The 19732-nt window shown below is 41.6% G+C and overlaps 2 protein-coding genes across 2 annotated transcripts in view; one reads left to right on the forward strand and one right to left on the reverse strand.

Annotated features, from left to right (window-relative positions):
* The window catches only part of RSF1 (remodeling and spacing factor 1), a 151015-nt gene extending 138345 nt beyond the window's left edge, over positions 1–12670 (reverse strand). The window contains exon 1 of the mRNA XM_081797331.1: positions 12300–12670. Coding sequence (XP_081653457.1) covers positions 12300–12486 — 187 coding nt within the window. The 5' untranslated portion in view covers positions 12487–12670. The remainder of the gene's footprint in view (positions 1–12299) is intronic.
* A 251-nt stretch (positions 12671–12921) lies between these two features.
* Positions 12922–19732, forward strand: part of AAMDC (adipogenesis associated Mth938 domain containing) — a 38922-nt gene continuing 32111 nt past the window's right edge. Inside the window, exon 1 of the mRNA XM_081798901.1 lies at positions 12922–13040. The gene's annotated coding sequence lies outside the window, so the exon portion shown is untranslated. The remainder of the gene's footprint in view (positions 13041–19732) is intronic.

The raw sequence follows: 19732 nt of genomic DNA on the forward strand, positions 1-19732 counted from the left end.
GAATCACTGATGCCACGGCCCCAATCCCCAAGGACTCTAAATTTATTGGAGTGTGGTTAAGGCCCAGGCATCAGTATTTTTCAAAAGGATTCCCCACGTGATTCTAATGCGCAGCCAGAAATAGTTAATTAAATCACCTGATTATAATAAAGGTTGAAAACAACTGAGCTAGAAGGAAAAAAATAAGACCACTTCTTCAATTATGGTAAATGGAAGTCATAACAGTAGGGGAATGAACCCTGGAGCATTTTGATGACACACTGCACAAAACTTTACAGCTACGGAAGATGGAGTCTTAATTCAAAAGATTCAAGAAGAGAATTATTTCCGAGTCTGAGAAAGACTAGGGTTGTCCTAAGCAATGACAAACATGTAAAGAATTGTGGGCGCCTGGGTGGCTCAGTTGGTTGGGCGACTGCCTTCGGCTCAGGTCATGATCCTGGAGTCCCGGGATCGAGTCCCGCATCGGGCTCCCTGCTCGGCGGGGAGTCTGCTTCTCCCTCTGACCCTCCCCCCTCTCATGTGCTCTCTCTCTCTCAAATAAATAAATAAAATCTTTAAAAAAAAAAAAAAAAAACATGTAAAGAATTGTGTTCAAGGCATTCAACTATCTATGAATTTGTATTTCTTTACTTTTAATATATTTCAGTATCCCATTAAAATAATATACCTTTTATAATAATGCTTATGCTAATAAAATTGGTACTTTTAAAAGTAAAAAAGCATAAAGGAGTAGAAAAGCATGCTATAATCTGCCTCAGAGGCCTAACTGTCCAAATCATTGCTCAGTGTTCAGACCAAGATCATAGTATGGAGGATCACATTACAATCCTAAGATCATAACTGAGGAGACAGCACAGTGAGTGGTTAAGAACTAGGACTCTGAAGACAGATTTACCCAGTTTTAAATTCCTAAACACTATGAACTATCTTTGTATCAAATGTTCCTCCAACACTTTAATGCTGTGTGACTTCAGGCAAGTTACTTTACTTCTCTAACACTAAGTTGCTTTATCTGTAAAGAGAAAATACTAAGTGTACAACAAAGCAGTTGTGAGGATTAATTAAAGTAATCTTGGTAGAAGACTTTACTATAGAGCCTGGCTCAACAGTAAGCTCTAATAACTGTAAAATTATTACTAAAGCCACTTATTTAACCTAGAAAATTATGTTAGAGCCCGTACGCTCCAAAGCCCCTCATTTTTGCATTTATATCATTTATTTTTGTTTCTAAAAAAGATGGAAATGGAGAAGATAATTAAGGTTGAAAAGTGAAGTCCAAAATATGGGAAAATAGGAAGGAAAAAGGGTAACACATAGTTATCATGATTAATCAAACCAGATAAGCACAGACGAAAAGATAAAGGGCTATAAAATAATAAGGCCATGAAAACGAGAAGACAAGGATAAACCAACAGATCACTATCAAAATTTATAGGACAAAAAAAAAAAGTCTCTAAAATAAGGAATGTTATGGAATGTTTGGGTTCAGATGCCGGCCCAAGTTAGCACTACTGGAGATGGCTTCTTTCATGGTTCTAATAAAGAAAAGCTTGGCAGGACTTTAATGGGAAAATAAATTAAACTCAATTGTATTTCTTATTAGACAAAGTTCTCCAATGTGTTACAATCTTGCTACATCCCAAAATTCCCAACACCAAAAGCAAGCTACAATTTGGAATAACTCATTCTAATTTTTTTCCCTAAAAGATTTTTAACATTTAAACATTGAGGAAATGGCAATTATATTTATTTGCAGAGTCAACTGTGAGGATGCTCAGGAGAAAAGGAATAGAAATATCAAAATAAACTCCCTGAGGGGTGCCTGGCTGGCTATCATCAGTAGAGCATGTGACTCTTGATCTCAGGGTCCTGAGTTCAAGCCCCATGTTGGTCGTGGAGCCTACTAATTTAAATAAGTAAGTGGGATGCCTGGGTGGACCAGTCGGTTAGGCGTCTGCCTTTGGCTTGGGTCATGGTCCCAGGGTCCTGGGATCAAGCCCCATATCGGGCTCCCTGCTTAGAAAGGATTCTGCTTCTCCCTCTCACTCTCATGCTCTGTCTCTTTCAAATAAAAAGATAAAATCTTAATAAATAAATAAATAAATAAAATTCCCTGACATATCTAGCATTTAAGTGCCAAAGCTTTATAAACCAACACTCTGCACTTTCCCTGTGAAACTGACTAATGCTCAAGACACATTCTACCCACTAGTAAGCAGGTTATTCTCTAGTATGTTCTCCCCAACCCTCTGTCCCTGAGTAACTTAAATAACTATTTTAAGTTCTTTTTTTTTAAAGATTTTTTTTAATTTATTCATTTGAGTATCTTCAATAAATATATCCTTTCCCACCTAAGTTGATGGCATCACCATTTACCCAGCCTTATCCTGACCAAGACCTGGGGGCTCTACCCCCAAATGAATCTTAAAACCAGCCCACCTGGATGAGACTTTGAGGCCGGTATAACAGTAATATTACATTTTTCTTACCATTACTGCCAATTACTATATTACTTGGTCCCCATCCCATCCTTGCTGTATAACAATTAGGCAGAGGAAGCCATGGCTATCCTTAAATTAGTTCAATGTAATGTTACCACCCTGTTAACAGAAAAGGTTTTAGATTCACCTAACCTAAGAAGAGTAATAGTAAAAGAGCTGTGCATCAAATTAGATAAATATTGAGGAAACTACTGCTCTATTATTTTCATTCACAAGACACCCTAGGCACTAAATCTGTATTATTCTGGTTCTAAAACAGTTCTCAAACCCAGAGACAATAATCCAATCCCTTCACTAGAATAGGGATCAGCAATTTTCCTGTGAAGGGCCAGATAATACTGTAGGTCATACAGGCTATATGTTCTCTGTCACAATCACTTTCCTCTGCCACTTCCGTGTGAAAGCAGCCATAGACAATATGTAAACAAATTAGTATGGCTGTGCACCAATAAAACCTTATTTACAAAAATAATCAATGGGCCAGATCTGGCCTACAAGGTACAGTTTGCCCACCCCTGCATTAGACTATCACAGACTAGGTTTTAACTTCCAATGACATGCATTCATTTTATGTTTTTTAAAGATTTATTTATTTGAGAGAGAGAGAGATTGAGAGGACATACAAGCACACCCATGCAGGAGTGTGCACATGGGGGGAAGGGCAGAGGGAGAGAAGCCGACTCCCAGCTCAGCACAGAGCCCTACACAGTGTTCGATCTCATGACTCTGAGACCAGGACCTGAGCCGAAATCAAGAGTCCATTGCTTATCTGACTGAGCCACCCAGGCACCCCACATGCATTCATTTTATTATATTTTTTAAAAAACATCGTATTTATTTGAGAGAGAGAGATAGCAAGAGAGTACGAGCAGGGGGTAGAGGGAGAAGCAGGCTTCCGGCTGAGCTGGGACTCTGGGATCATGACCTGAGCTGAAGGCGGACGCTTAACTGACTGAGCCACCCAGGTGCCCTCATGCATTCATTTTATTTTTTTATTTTATTTTATTTTTTTTTAAAGATTTTATTTATTTATTTGAGAGAGAGAGTGAGAGAGAGAAAGAGCACAAGAGGGGGGAGCGGGAGAGGGAGAAGCAGACTCCCTGCCGAGCAGGGAGCCCGATGCGGGACTCGATCCCAGGACTCCAGGATCATGACCTGAGCCGAAGGCAGTCGCTTAACCAACTGAGCCACCCAGGCGCCCCTCATGCATTCATTTTAAATACAATATTACATCTAATGAAATGGAACATGACATCTGGTCACTTCAAGTGCTAGCACTAACCAATATGTCAATTACTTCCAACTAGCAACGGAAAGAATCTCATTTTCTTACATTGGGCAAATGTTTACTTAAGAGTTTATGTAAGATTTAATTCTAAATAAAAAAGTTTAGAATAGAACAGACCTATAATGAGTGGGGAAATAACTATTCATTTCATAAACATTTATTCCTGCCCTCAAGGAGTTTACTGTCTTGGGGCGCCTGGGTGGCTCAGTCTGTTAAGCCTCTGACTCTTGATTTCAGCTCAGGTCACGATCTCAGGGTCCTGACATCAAGCCCCATGTGGGCTCTGTGCTGGGCATGGGGCCTGCTTAAGATTCTCTCTCTCCCTCTCTCAGCTCCTCCCCCTTCCCCTTAAAAAAAAAAAAAAGGAGCTTACAGTCTTGTAGGCAAGCCTAGACTATAAGTGCAAAAAGTGTTACAAGTACTGTTCTATAAAATCTACAAAGAGCTCCTGTGGGGTAAGGAGGCAAAGTGGTTAATTTAACTTAGAAAGGAAGCAGGAAAAATTTCACAGAGCACCTAATGCTTAAAGAGCAGATTAATGATGGGTAGGAGTATAGTGAGCGGGCCAAGGGAAGATGGGGAGACAATATTCAACTCAAGTAGGAGGATGAGGAAAAGGCATAAAGTACGAAATCTTTCATACCTTCAGAGATCTGCAACCAGTTCAGCATGACTAAAACAACAGCAACAATGATAGAAAACCGAAGCTGAATATAAGAGAGGATAAAGAAATAGACTCAAGGGGCGCCTGGGTGGCTGTTGGTTAAGTGTCTGCCTTCAGCTCAGGTCATGATCCCAGGATCTTGGGATCAAGCCCTGCATCGGGCTCCCTGCTCAGTGGAGAGCCTGCTTCTCCCTCTCCCTCTGATGCTCCCCCTGCTTGTTGTGCGCGCACACTCTCTCTCTCTGTCAGATAAATTTAAAAAAAAAAGAAAGGGAAGGAAGGGAGGGAGGGGAAAGAAAAGAAAGAAAGAAAAAGTAGAAATAGATTCAAAACTTGGAACAAAGTAGAAAGTATGCCAGAGGTTAAAGTGTAAGATGGTGCCTCAGTTTCTGATCCAGGTGACCTGAGTGGATGATGGTAATAGTCACTGTGAGAGGTAATTCAGAATTAAAAGTAAATAAAAGAAGCAACTCAATTTTCCTTTTATAAAAAGCCTTGGAAGACTTCTTTTGAACATTTTAGAAAAGATATAGTTGACATAAAATATATTAGTTTCAGGTGTACAACATGATTCAGTATTTGTATATACTGCAAAATGATCATTACAACAAGGCTAGTTAACATTCATCACCACAGTTACAATTTTTTTTCTTTTGATGAGAACTTTAATGATCAACTCTCTTAGCAACTTTCCAATATACAAAACAGTATTATTATAAATGTAGTCATCATACTGTACATTATATCTCCATGACTTATTTATATTATAACTGGAAATTTGTACCTTTGACCACCTTCAGCCATTTCACTTTTTGATAGACTACTTTTAAATATATATATATATTTCAGTTATTACGAGAAGTATATGATTAATACAAGAAATGAAACGTGAAAAAGAAAAAAGAAAAACCTATAATCCTATCACTCAGAATATGATTAAGATAAACATGTACAAACACAGGGGAAAGGGCATAGATAAAAATAAACACAAAGCTAAACAAATTATAAAACAAAGTTCACTAAAATATACATTATTACAAAGTGCAAATATTACTTGTCCATATTTTTAAAAAACCCAACTTATTGCTTCATTGTCTATCTTTCCCAGGAAACTATGGCAAGTTTAAAAGATCTTATCTTTTTCGTTAATGTATCCCCAGCCAGAGTATAAGTGTGCCTGGCACATAGTAGGTAATCAATTACCATTTGTTGAAAGAACAAATAAATTTTAAATGAAGCCCCAGATTACTCTCTCAAGCAATATTTGATACTATAAAAATTCTAACACACACATACACACATAGAAAACACTGATACCCTTTATAATGGGATTACCATAAAGAAAGACAAAACAAAACAAAAAAACACCAAGGCATAATACGTTAAGATTATATTCATCAGGAAGAGAGCCAAAGAAATTTTCTTAAATCCAGGAACACACATAAATATCTTCCTTGAATATATGAGTCAGGTTAAAATGTACTTTGGGTCTGAACTGTTCTTACTCTTCCACACTGCATGTGCTTGTACATCTCACCATAAAATTGTCATAGAGATATTTTTAGTCCATTAATTTACAGACTAGAATTCATAGGCTACTACTGCACTTGATAACGTCTCAGAGGAAAAATTAGCCTTTGAATGGTGATTTTAAGTTACGCTCAACTTAGCTACTTCTTACTAGATTAGAAAATCCTTAAAAGAAAGCCCACGTTTAATGTGTTTTTAAAAAATAATCCCCACAATGTTTACTGTACTTAGCATATACCAGATATTCAATACACATATTAAGTAAATGAAGCAGCTACTAAACGTTTACCTTTCAAGCAGAGATTTTAAAACACAGATAAATTTCAAGGGAAAACCAAAAAATAAGTAAATCAGTTTGGACTAACAAGCCCAATTTAGCCAGAAAAATCCTCTGTCCTGCGACAGTGCCAGCAACCTCCCTCCAAACCTTCACAACTTTTGGATACCTCAACTCTGTGATATACCAAAAATGATGGAGAAGAAATACATCTCTCTTTCCTTCTAATAAATGTCTAAAGAGTATTTCTTTATTCAAAAGTGGAAGAACCAAAACTGGACATTTTCAACCAAAACAGACTCCAGTTCCAACAATGCTACCATTAATGGTCTACCACTGTAGATCCATGCAACTCTCAGCATGTGCATCTGGTGAGATCTTTTGCTTAAAGCAACAAATAGTAGCTCCAGTTATGGTAAAGTCATCTTTATACTTTGCAGAATTCACCTAAAAACAATTGTCACACGATTCAGTTAGCACCAGTAGGAGTCCCAGTCATAACTCCAGTTATACATAAAAGGTACATTCTTTTGTAATGACATTTGACTGTAAGAGCTGTATGTTCAATCATTTAAAAATGCAAAAAACAGGGCGCCTGGGTGGCTCAGTTGGTTAAGCGACTGCTTTCGGCTCAGGTCATGATCCTGGAGTCCTAGGATCGAGTCCCGCATCGGGCTCCCTGCTCGGCAGGGAGTCTGCTTCTCCCTCCGACCCTCCCCCCTCTCATGTGCTTTCTGTCTCTCTCATTCTCTCTGTCTCAAATAAATAAATAAAATCTAAAAAAAAAAAAAAAAATATGCAAAAAACAAACCGAAACTAAAAGCGCACTAGTAAAATAAAATCTTTAAAAAAAATCAAACCAAAAATGAACGATTCAACTTACTTAATACCATACAAATAACTCAGTCAACCATAGTACCACCTAGGGGAATCACAACACATTATCCACACATACCTTAATAGATATAAATAACTTTTCAACCAATACCTATACAAAGACTACCTTTAAAGAATGAAAAAGTGCATTTTCCTCTTGAAAAAGAATGTCCTCTGAAGGGACAGCAAAGACACTTGGGAGCCCTGGATGTTAGCAATCCCACAAAGTCAATGTCCCATTTTTACTTGCATCCATACCTCCCAATCATCCACTTTTAGTCAGAAGGAAGCTGGAGAAGTCCATACAGAGCACAGAATTAGGAGGGCAGAAGTTGACCATGAGGGAATGGGGCTCAAACAACACCTTCAGGGGCACTTGGTTGGCTCAGTCAGTAGAGCATGCAACTCTTAGTCTTGGAGTTTTAAGTTCCCGCCCCATGTTGGGTGTAGAGATTACTTAAAAACAAACAAACAAACAAACAAACAAAACAACACCTTCAGGGATGCCTGGGTGGCTCAGTCCATCCTCAATAGGATCCCAGAGTCCTGGGATCAAGTCCCACATCAGGCTCCTTGCTCAGCGGGGAGGCTGCTTCTCCCTCTGCCCCTCCCCCTGCTCATGCTCTCTCTCTCTCTCTCTGACAAATAAATAAATAAATCTTAAAAAAAAAAAGCACCTTCAGCTGGCACACCCTTTTTCTATTCTAACTGCTAGCAACAAGAAATCTAAATTTTTTTCCTGACAGTTTCAGCACACAGGTGGACTCTGAAAAGAATGGTCTCAATAGCACCAATGGTTAGCTACATACACTTGAAATCAATCTCTGCACCTTGGTTTTCCTCCCTGCAAAATAAAGTCAAAATGGACATAGTACTCCTTTCTTTCCGGCAACAAAAACCAATGATAATCTCTAAAGCACAAGTTCCCAAGCTTTCTAAGTTCCTAACACCCTCAGCATTTCAGTAATTTTTTCACAACAGCACTAGGCCAAGAAATACTAACAGTTCCACGTATCAAGTTGTTAGTAGAGATTTGAAAAACTAATCTACCTTAGCTGAAAAAAAAATAATGTTTTTACTTCATTCTTAAATAATCACATTTACTTACAGAATGCATATTACAGTGAGGCAATGCACAACTTCTCAAACCTTGGAATCAAACTGGACACTGCTATTCTTATTTCCTATTTCTCACTGATTTTCATGCAGTATTTGCATTTGTCATAGCATATGCTATGTCATAACCCCCAAAAACCCAACTTCACAAAGACACATCATCCAAAGGAATGTAGCACAATCTAATGTTCAAATCAGGAACTATGTGAAACTAGTAAGTTTACCTGGCAACCAAGAGATGTCAAATACTGCTATATGTTCCTTGAATATTTAAACAACCACACAGCGCCTCTACAGGTTGGTGACAATACGTTGGGGTATCTTAGTGTAGTGTAGGAAACATGGCCCCTAGCAAGGTATTATATAATTTTGTGGCTTTGGACTCAGACAGACCTAGATTAGAAATCATGTTCTAGGGGTGCTGGGTGGCTCAGCTGGTTAAGCATCTGACTCTTGATTTCGGCTCAGGTCACGATTTCAGGGTCCTGGGATGGGGACCTGAGTTAGTCTCTAAGCTCACCAGGAAGTTTGCTTGAGATTCTCTCTCTCCCCCCCTCCCCACACAAGCAAGCACATGCACTCTTCTCCCCTCTAAAATAAATAAATAAATCTTAAAAAAAAAAAATCAGACTCTACTAATAACTATATAATCTTGGGCACTGGGCAGCTGAATCAACTTCTTAAACCTTAGTTTCTATGCCTGCCAAATAAGAGTAATAGTACCAACCTCAAAGAACAGTTACGAGGAATGAGATGATGTCTGTACATAATAAATGCTCAATAAATGCTAGTTATTATATCATTCACACTTAAACCAAATAAGCAGTCTAAGCTAAAGCCACAATGTCAAATAAAAACTTATAAGCAAATTTTTAGGGAAATGATCATAAAGTGCTTAAACAATGACCATATAGAGAATTACAGTCTCCTCCAAAGGATGCCATAATGACATACGTATGACAAAAAATGACCAGGTAAAATGTTTTAAACTGGTAACTCAGAAGAATATACTTGCAAAAACACCTTTTAATGGACAATCACACTAGGAAAAACCAAAAGTTTTATAAACTAGGATTCTTTAAGCAACACTAAGAACTGCCTTTTAAAAATACAAGTTTACATACAGCAAAACTCAACTGATTATAACAAAGATTTTTCCCAAAGAGCATAATAGCTCAATATTATACCTCTGCTCATACCCTTAGTCTCACAACATGCTAAAAATTTAACATTTTAATTCCAATGGACTTGTGTATCTTATAGCTCACAAACATCTTTAATAAAATTTGTAACATAAGAACACTGCAAGTGCTTGGTTTATGAAAGGATTTTTGAAATATTTCATTTGATCCTCAGATATTATCTCTATTTACTCAGGAGACGAGGTCTATAGAAATTAAATAATTTGCCCTGCAACTTATATATTACTGTTCCGTGCTAAAACCAGTGTCTTTTAACTCTTTCTAGTACACAACTCCTTTCCAAAAAAGACTCAGTACATCTTGTTAGTTGGACCAGTAATGTTTAATCCAACTGTTACAAGTAGGTTAACCATCATCAAAGGCCTGAAAAGCTTTTCCCTGCACAGTAATGTCATTTTACCTGCAGACTTTTCATTTGCCAAGTATCCTGAACTATGTAACATTAATTAATGATTATTCTTAGGTCACATTATGACAAGATCTATTATTACAGATGCAACTATATCAATGGTAATACAGTGGCTGAGCCCACTGGTATAATCTCTCAGCACAGAATATATCTCATTTTTCACTTAGCTGGTGGCCCATTGTTCAATAAACTATAAACTGACCCTAATATTTTTTCTTCTATAACAAGCCAAATGCGGTGGCCAAAATACTTAAAAGGAATGGAAGGCAAGAAAACTTGTACACCACCCAGAATACAATGCCATCACCGGTCTATGCCTGCCTTTCAACTTGGTCCAAGCAAAATTCCAAAAACAATTTGTCAGCAATCCTTTTCCCCAAATTCCCAAATTTCTCTCAGATACATATGCTACTATCACTTCCAAAAGTATCCTGAAAGCAAGTTACTAAGGCATTCTACTTCATAGTGACTACTTCTCAAAAACTTAAATGTAAATGCAATTTGATAATAAAATAACTATATTGGGAAGCTTAACTTTTAAAGAAATTCTGCAGGAAGTCTTTATATTATGTAACTTATCACCCCTATTTTATACTACATTTAAAAACTACCCTTTTAGGGGCACCTGGTTGGCTCAGCCGGTTAAGGGTCTGCCTTTGGCTCAGGTCATGATTCCAGGTCCTGGGATCCAGTCCCTTGTCAGGCTTCCTGCTCAGCTGGGAGCCTGCTTCTCCCTCTCCCTCTACCATTCCTCCTTGTGTGCTCTCACGCTCAAATAAATAAATAAATAAATAAATAAAAATTTTAAAAACCTACCTGATTATATGCCACAGTCTGTTAAGGGTAGAGATTTGGGCTATTGATAAGAAGAGATCTAGGCCTGTACCGTAACTGCTAAATTAATCTGAGTCTTTGGTAGCCACAACATTTTCCCTATAGCTAATATTTTGAAAAACTTCACACCTGGACCCTTCCTAGCAATGTGAATGCATTCTGTTAACAAACTCCTTCACTTCCCGGAGAATTGAAGAGCAACCTTGTTTTCTTAGAAAGGAAACAGCTATCTGTCTTATACAATACCCAGTCCACTTTAGCAACCTAACACGGACCCAAAAAAAAAAAAAAAAAAAAAAAGATCTATTTGGAAAACGTCTCTTCTCCAGCCAAGGGCTGTTCCCAGATAAAGGCAATGCTCAGAACACGGGGTGGGGGGGGGAGCCCTCCTCTGAGGGAAGAAATATGCCAGGAAAGGAGAGGCATGGATCGGGAATAAATAAGGGTGAGTGCACGCGTTCAGTGTAAGGGCTGGAGGCAGCAAGCACAGCGCTGAGATGCTCCAGCGAAAGAACCAGCAGCAGCAGCAGCAGCAGCAGCAGGAAGTTTCAATGGGGCCGGGCAGAGCATGCGCCCTGCACGCGCGCGGTGGCCTTATGTGGAAGGAGCACCACTTGCGAACACCAATAATAGACCAGCAGCACCAGAGAGAGAAACATGAGCAACAAGCACCTTCTTCAACTGTTTCCCCCTCCGTCTGAGCCCCTCCTCCAGCCTACATACTAACCACCCCACCCCACCCTGCAAATGGGAGGGCGACTTCTTCCCCTAAGCCCTGCTGCCAAGATGAAGGGGGAAGGGATTAGAAAAGTGGGGAGATGCTTTTCTATTATTTGGGGGGAGGTGGGGAGAGGGAGGAGGAAAACTATGGGGGAGGAAAAATTAACCCTCTACCCTCCAAAGTGGAGGAGCTGAACCGACTTCGACCCCCAAAGCGAGAATGGAGGAGGACCCCCTCCCATGGGGGAGGAGCAAACCTCCCTACTCTGAGGAAGGAGTTTTGGGGGTTAAACCAGCCCTCGAGGGGAAGGGAAGAGAGACGCGAGCGACTCTCTTGGGGGAGTTCCCACTAGAGGGAGGGAGAGTTGAAGTGTCCGCTGGCCCCCGCCCACCCAGGTGGAGGGAGAGAAAGGGGCGCCCCGAGAAGATGAGCCCAGCCTCCCCGGAGATGGTGGGGAGGATGATGGGAGGAGGGGAGGGAGCAAGGGAGGGGAGGAGGAGAAAAGCGCAAAGCTGGCCGGAACCTGCGCTCCCCTTCCCCCGCCACCCAGGGGGAGAAGGGGTGGAGGACCGGCCCCTGCCGCCGGGGGAACAGTCCCAGGGGCCGCGGACCAGCACAATGACCATTCCACGCCCCCAGCCCACACCTAGCCCGCGACGCCCCCACCCCCTCTCGGCGCCAGGCCCAGTGGCCCTAGGGGGTCTCTGCCCCGCCTCCCCACTGCCCAAGACCCTGGGGGCTGGGCGGAGAAGCCGAGCCGGGCGGAGCTGCGCCCCAGGGGAAGGACAGAGCCGCAGAGGCCCGGGATGTCCATGTAGGGCGGAGAGAAGGAGCGTGCCAGGGCCGCTTCCCGCCGGGCGTTCGGGCCCCTCGCTTACCTTCTCCACTGCCGACGTCCGGCGGCGGCGCCTGCAGCACCCGCTCCAGCTCGGGAAACGGCAACTCAGGCAGGTCGAGCAGCGGCCCGTAGCGCTCCAAGAAGGAGCAGACTACGGCGAAGTTGGGGCACGAACCCGGGCAGCCCGGAGGAGCCATCGCGGCCGCCGCTGCTGCCGCCGCCGCCATTTTGAACTGGAGGATGGAGGAGGAGGAGGCGATGGGGGGGGAGTGGAGGGAGTTGGGGGCCGAGGAATGGCAGGGCAGCCTTGCGGACAACAGGAGGCGCTAGTGAGTGGGCTCCCCTGTGAATCCGAGCGTCTCAGGCACGGCGCCGCGATCCCACAATACAACGGCTGCTCGGAGCAGTCGAGAACCGAGTCAGACGGGGGAAAGAGAGGCGCTCTATGCCTTTCACTTTCCGCCCTCTTTCCGCCCCCCCTTCCCTCCCTCTATTTCGCCCCTCCCACCTTGGGTTTGCCACTGCCTCGTGTGACAGGGGGAATGAAAACAAGGGAAGCAGGGCAGGGAGGAGGACTGGAAGCTGAAGAGGCGGGACTTTTTAGGAGAGGTGGCCAATAGGCTTGGAGGGGGCGGGGCTTCGGGCGACGACTGGCTGAAAGGCGCTTTCAGGGCGGGGCGAGTGGGGGGAGCGCCCAGGAGAGAGGGCCATAAAGAACCAAGGTGAGAGGTAAAGCGCGGAGCCGTTTGGGATCGCAGCTCTCCTGAAGAGAGGACGTTGGGTGAGTTTTGGGGGGGCTTCAGGAACTGAAACCGGGCTACCAGATGGTGGGGGGAGCTGGGGAGAGTGAATGAGAAGCAGAAAAAGGGGAGAATAAAAAAAAAACACGATTCTGGGAGAAGTTTGGAAAGGGGAAAGGTAGAGAGGTGCCCTTAATTTGGGGTTGGAATGGGACCTTTGTAAGGAGAATTGCTTGCGAAGCTTTACTGAGGGGTATTGCTGTCTACTGGGGTACAAGAATCTCAGCTGTGCTGGAAAACAGGGTCTGAGGACTCTGGGGGGCGAGAGTCCGAGGGAACCGCTCTGCTAGTATCACCTGTCTGAGGAGTTGGGGCCCTGGTAGGAGATCACGGTCTGAAAGGACCAGCTCTTCAGGCAGACCAAGGTATGAGGGGACAGGGCCCTGCTGTGGTTGCCAGGGTGTGAGGGGAAGGGACTCTTGAGGCACGAGGATCTGATACGACGAGACTTATACGGGGACCAGGGTCAGAGGATGGGCCAGGACTCCACTAAGAGGACTGACAGGATAAGCGACTGGGTGCAAGAGTAAAACAATTGTTAGAAAACAGGGTTTGGCTTCGTTGGGGGCAGCAGTGAGCATTCTGCCACAAAGAATCTCAGAAAACCATCAATCATGCAAAGTAGAATGTGCAACTTGGGATGCAAGGTGCATTATGGTTAGAAGCCTGAGCTTTGTAAGTCAGCCATACTTGGGTCCTAACAAAAGTGCTTCAGGTCATTGCAGAAGAGTCTTCATTTCTTTGAACCTCTGTGAAGTGGGGGTGATAACTACTTATATCATAGGGTTTTACTAGCTATTTACAGTAAATTGATTAGCACAATGTCCAGGCACATTCATTGTAACTATTTTTAAAACGTTAGTTGCTATTACTGAATAAAGGAATTTCTAAAATTTAGATTGAATTCACATATAATTTATATTGTCTACTACTTTGAGCTAGAATTTTCAGCATGCATTTTAAACTTACATAGTACCGGGGTGTCTGGGTGGGTCAGTCAGTTAAGCATCCAACTCGATACCAGCTCAAGTCTTGATCTCAGGGTCCTGAGTTCAAGCCTGGCATTGCGCTCCATGCTGGGCTTGAAGCCTACTTAAGAGAAAAAAAAAGTAAAAAAATGTTAAGGGGCACCTTGGTGTTTCAGTTGGTTAAGTGCCTGCCTTCCGCTCGGGTCATGATCTCGGGGTCCTGGAATCGAGCCCCCTCACCTGGCTCCCTCCTTAAGGGGAGTCTGCTTCCCTCTGCTCCTCCCCCTACTTGTGCTCTCTCTCTCTCTCTCTCCCTCTCTCTGTCAAATAAATAAAATCTTTTAAACAATGTTAAAACTGGGGCACCTGGGTGGCTCAATCGTTAAGCATCTGCCTTCGGCTCAGGTCATGATCTCGGGGTCCTGGGATCGAGCCCCACATCGGGCTCCCTGCTCAGCGGGAAGCCTGCTTCTCTCTCTCACTCCCTCTGCTTGTGTTCCCTCTCTCGCTGTGTCTCTCTCTGTCAAATAAATAAATAAAATCTTTAAAAAAAAAGAAGTTAAAACTTACATAGCACCTACTTAAAAAGAATTTGAAACATATAAACCATGTAAAATCAGAAAATTTATGGTTATGGGGCACCTGGGTGGCTTAGTTGTTAAGCGTCGGCTGTGGGCTCAGGTCATGATCCCAGGGATCCTGGGATGGAGTCCCACATTGGGCTCCCTGCTCAGCGGGAAGCCTACTTCTCCCTCTCCCAATCCCCTGCTTGTGTTCCCTCTCTCGCTGTGTCTTTCTGTCAAATAAATGAATAAAATCTTAAAAAAAAAGAAAGAAAAGAAAATTTATGGTTAAAAGAAGGTAAAATATACAGTATAGGCAAATAATTATATTGGGAACAGAGAAAATGCTTACAATTAATGAATTTTGTTCTGTATTTCTAGGAAAAAAAACAATGGTCTATATCATTCTCACTAGCTAAAGAAAAAATATTCATTTTTATCAAAAGAGAAAAACAACTAGGGGTGCCTGGGTGGCTCAGTCGGTTAAGCCTCCAACTCTTGATTTCAGGGTCGTTGGAATCAAGCCCCACTTTGGGCACAGCACTGAGCCTGGAGCCTGCTTAAGATTCTCTTGCTCCGGGCACCTGGGTGGCTCAGTTGGTTAAGCGACTGCTTTCGGCTCAGGTCATGATCCTGGAGTCCCTGGATCGAGTCCCGCATCGGGCTCCCTGCTTCTCCCTCTGACCGTCCCCCGTCTCATGTGCTCTCTCTCTCTCATTCTCTCTGTCTCAAATAAATAAATAAAATCTTAAAAAAAAAAAAAAAAGATTCTCTTGCTCCTTCTCCCTCTGCCCCTCCCCGCTCAGGCGTGCGTGCTTTCTCTCTCTCTCTCTCAAAATAGAAATGAAAAAAAAAAGAGAGAAAAAGATCTATATTGTAAGTGGAATTTATAACCTAGAATACTGACTCCTAATCCTGAGTAATATACAAACTTTTTATTTTTTTTTAAAGATTTTATATATTTGACAGAGAGAGAGAGAGCACAAGCAGGGAGAGTGGCAGAAGGAGAGGGAGAAGCAGATTCCCTGCTGAGCAGGGAGCCAGACAAGGGACTCAATCCCAGGACCCGGAGATCATGACCTGAGCCAAAGGCAGGCACTTAACTGACTGAGCCACACAGGCACCCCACAAACTCTTTTTAAAGGAAAAAAAAGTTTTTTTTTTTTGAAATTTCTTAAATACTCTTGAAAATTCCACTTTAAGAAATACTACTATGAGAAATTAAAGTCAACAGAACAATGTGAATGTACTTCATGCCACTGAACTTAAAAATGGTTAAAAGAGTAAATTATAGGGATGCCTGGGTGGCTCAGTCCGTTAAGCGTCTGCCTTCAGCTCAGGTCGTGATCCTGGGGTCCTGGGATCGAGTTCCGCATCTGGCTCCTTGCTCAGCAGGGATCCTGCTTCTTCCTCTGCCTGCCGCTCCCCCCTGCTTGTGCTCTCTCTGTCTCTTTCTCTCTCACAAATAAATAAAATCTTTGAAGAAAAAGTAAATTTTATTTTATATATATTTTCCCACAACAAAAAAAGTAAAAAAACAAAAAAGAAAGTATAGTCTAACTTTGGGAAAATGTCTGTGGTTGTGAGTTATCATAGCAAAAGAGAAGTTTTATTTAACGTGTAGTAAAATACTGTTTTAAGCAACACTGCTTAAACACAAGTCTAAATTAAAACATCAGTAGAACTCTCAAACTGCCAAGTATGTAGCTCTAGACCTGGGAAACTGAAGACCCCAGTTTAAGAAAAATCTGACCCAGAACACATTCTTAACAAGAGTTTTGCAGAAAGATACAAAAAAACTTAATAAGGTCGTTATTTAATTGACCTTAAATAAAGGGCAGATACACAACATTAAATAAAATTACATCTTTGTGAAGCAGAGAAAAGAACTTGTGAAGGAACTTTGATAGAACTTCCAACGTAATGAAGTTTTAATTACATCATTTTGTAACCCTTACCTCCAGCCCTTCCCTTCTAGGTTTTCTGTTTTGTTTTGTTTTTTTAAGATTTTATTTATTTATTTGACAGAGAGAGAGAGAGAGTACAAGCAGGGGGAGCAGCGGAGAGGGAGAAGCAGGCTCCCTTACAGCGGGGGGAGCCCGATGCAGGACTCAATCCCAGGACCCCAGGATCATGACCTGAGCCGAAGGCAGTCCCTTAACCAACTGAGCCACCCAGGTGCCCTTCCTTTCTAGGTCTTCACTTTCAGCTATTCGAGTTCCTCACCTCCTACTCTTTCATCGGTTGTAAAATAATATACTAAAAGAAAGCCTTATACTATACTTTTCTCAATCCTCACACTGTTATTCAAAGAAAGACTGATAAATAAGGTTAGAGTTTCTCCCTTTTCTAATCCAGATTGGCATGGGAACAAAGTTCTTGGGTATCAGAAAGTTATATCCACCCAAAAGATAAGAAATGTTTTACTACAAGATTTAGATCATACCTTCAGAGCGCCTGGATGGCTCAGTTGTTAAGAGTCTGCTTTCGGCACAGGTCGTGATCCCAGGATCCTGGGATCAAGCCCCACATCGGGCTCCCTGCTCAGCAGGAAGCCTGCTTCTCCCTCTGCCCCTCCACCTGCTTGTGCTCCCTCTCTCGATGTGTCTCTGTCAAACAAACAAATAAATAAAAGATTTAGATCATACCCCACTAAGTCTGTTCTTGAAAAGAAAAGAAACACACACTTATAATTATACCATCTCTTTTTGCCTTTCTGGACCCAGAGAAGTTGTGGGTTATAAGAGTCTAATCCCAGTTGATGCAGTTAAGTGACTGAGTTATATACATCAGACTAGAATATAAAGATAGAGTAGCCTTAAAAAAAATCTGTAATTAATTTATTGCTACTGCCATGAAGTTGCCTTCAAACAAGCATTAAATTATCTACACTCAGTCTAACTTTGTTTATGAATAAGCGATTTCTTAAGATGGTTCATATTTCACATCCTATTAGGGAAAAAAGAAAACTTGTTCATTCAAAATTAATGGCTAGTTTATTCAAAATACCAAAAAGTCTAAAACAACACAAATGTTCATCAACAGAAGAATGGATGAATAAATTGTGATTGATTCTTGCAACAGACTACTATTCATACTAATATACACTTGATACTACAACGTGAGTGAATCTCAAAGCCTGTTGAGTGAAAGAAGACAGACACAAAAAATAGGTACTATACAATTCCAGCAATATGATGGTCTAATCTAGGGGAATAGAAGTCAAATTAGTGGTTTCATTTGAGCTTTGAAAGAGTGACTAGAAAGTTACACAAGGCAACTTTCTGGATACTTTCTGTATCTTGATTGGCAAGTTTATACATTTGTCAAAAGCCTTTTTTTTTTTAAGATTTGTTTATTAGAGAGAGAGAGAGAGAGAACAAGCAGGGGGAGGGGCAGGCAGAGGGAGAGGGAGAAGCAGGGAGCCTGCTATGGGGCTCTATCCCAGGACCCTGGGATCACCACCTGAGCTGAAGGCAGACTCTTAACTGCCTGAGCCACCCATGTGCCCCCATTTATCAAAACTCCTTAAATTCTAAACAATATCTGTGCAATTAGCAGAATGTAACTGTGCTTCGATTTTAAAATTTAATGGCTTATCCCTCAATTATCCCAAATTGCATTGATAATTCTGCCTTACAACAGAATAACTAATACATATTTCTGTCTCCACAAGATACTATCTTTGCATTTGTTACACATATTTTTTAACAGACACTGTAAGCCTGGTAAATGTATATTGAGGTGAATTGGATTTAGTTGTGGAGCCAATTTGGGGAATTACCAGTCATGAGTAAATTTACATCGGTTTGTTTAAAGTTCACTTTTTTTTTTCAGATTTATTATTTGAGAGAGAAAGAGCACATGTGCGCACAGGGGGAGGGGCAGAGGGAGAGAGAAAAGGAGAGAAGCAGACTCCCCGCTGAGCAGGAAGCCCAGCAACTTGGAGCTCCATCTCAGGACCCTCAGATCTTGACCTGAGCAGAAATCCAAAGTCAAGACACTCAGCCAGCTGAGCCACCCAGGCGCCCCTAGAGTTCACTTTTTAAAGAGTTAATACATGTGATGTGTGTGTGTATATATGTTAGATGTAGAGAAAAAGCTATTAAGTGTCAACAGAAATAGGAATCTGTGTCCTTCAAGATAGTTTAATAAGAAAATGTACAGAAAGAAAGACAAGTTGTAATATAAACAAGATTTAAACCAGCCTTTTTCTTTTCCTAAGGATAATCAAATTCTGTGTTGCTGCAGAGTTCTACTCACTGAAGAAAGCACTTTTAGAAGTGTCTTACCATCTTTTTTTAAAGAGTTATGCATTAGTCTATTCTTTTCTCTTAAAAGAATGGCGGAGACTAATTTCTCTGGTGGAATAAAGATTTTTACTAAAAAAATTTATGTAGGAAACTACTGATATTAAAATGTATTATACCTCATATTGTTGCTATGTGTCTACCTGTTTTAACTTTACTATTAGATAATTGAGGGCAGGGATCACATTATGCAATTTGGTATCTTGTGCAGCAAAGACTAATATTCACTAATGTGGACTAGAAAGGTTATACTGGCTGTTAAGATATTAAGATACTGTACTTACATGCTAATTGCAGAAGAACCCCTGCCCTGAGTGAGCCTCCTAAGTAATCCCTGGCACACTGGCTACCCAACTTACTTTCTAACAACTCCCAGCAACTGAACATTCAATACACAAACAGCAGACCCTATTCCAGCATCCCACTCCCATTTCGATGTAGCCAGTGCACATGCTTCCCTCATTATTTATTTTGAATATAGCCTTAGCCTACAGTAATGTTTTTTAAACTATGGGTCATGACCCATTAGTTGGTTTTAAAATCAATTTGGTGGATCAAGACCAAAATTATATTAAAAATGAAAAAGTAAAGGGCACCTGGGTGGCTCAGTTGGTTAAGCGACTGCCTTCGGCTCAGGTCATGATCCTGGAGTCCCTGGATCGAGTCCCGCATCGGGCTCCCTGCCAGCAGGGAGTCTGCTTCTCCCTCTGACCCTCCCCTCTCTCATGCTCTCTCTATCTCATTCTCTCTCTCAAATAAATAAATAAAATCTTTAAAAAAAAAAATTAAAAAAAATTAAAAAGTAAAAATAGAACAGTACTAAAAAGAGGGG

Source organism: Leptonychotes weddellii, chromosome 11 (genome assembly GCF_054177405.1).
Source record: "Leptonychotes weddellii isolate Sample4059 chromosome 11, ASM5417740v2, whole genome shotgun sequence".
Taxonomy (NCBI): domain Eukaryota; kingdom Metazoa; phylum Chordata; class Mammalia; order Carnivora; family Phocidae; genus Leptonychotes; species Leptonychotes weddellii.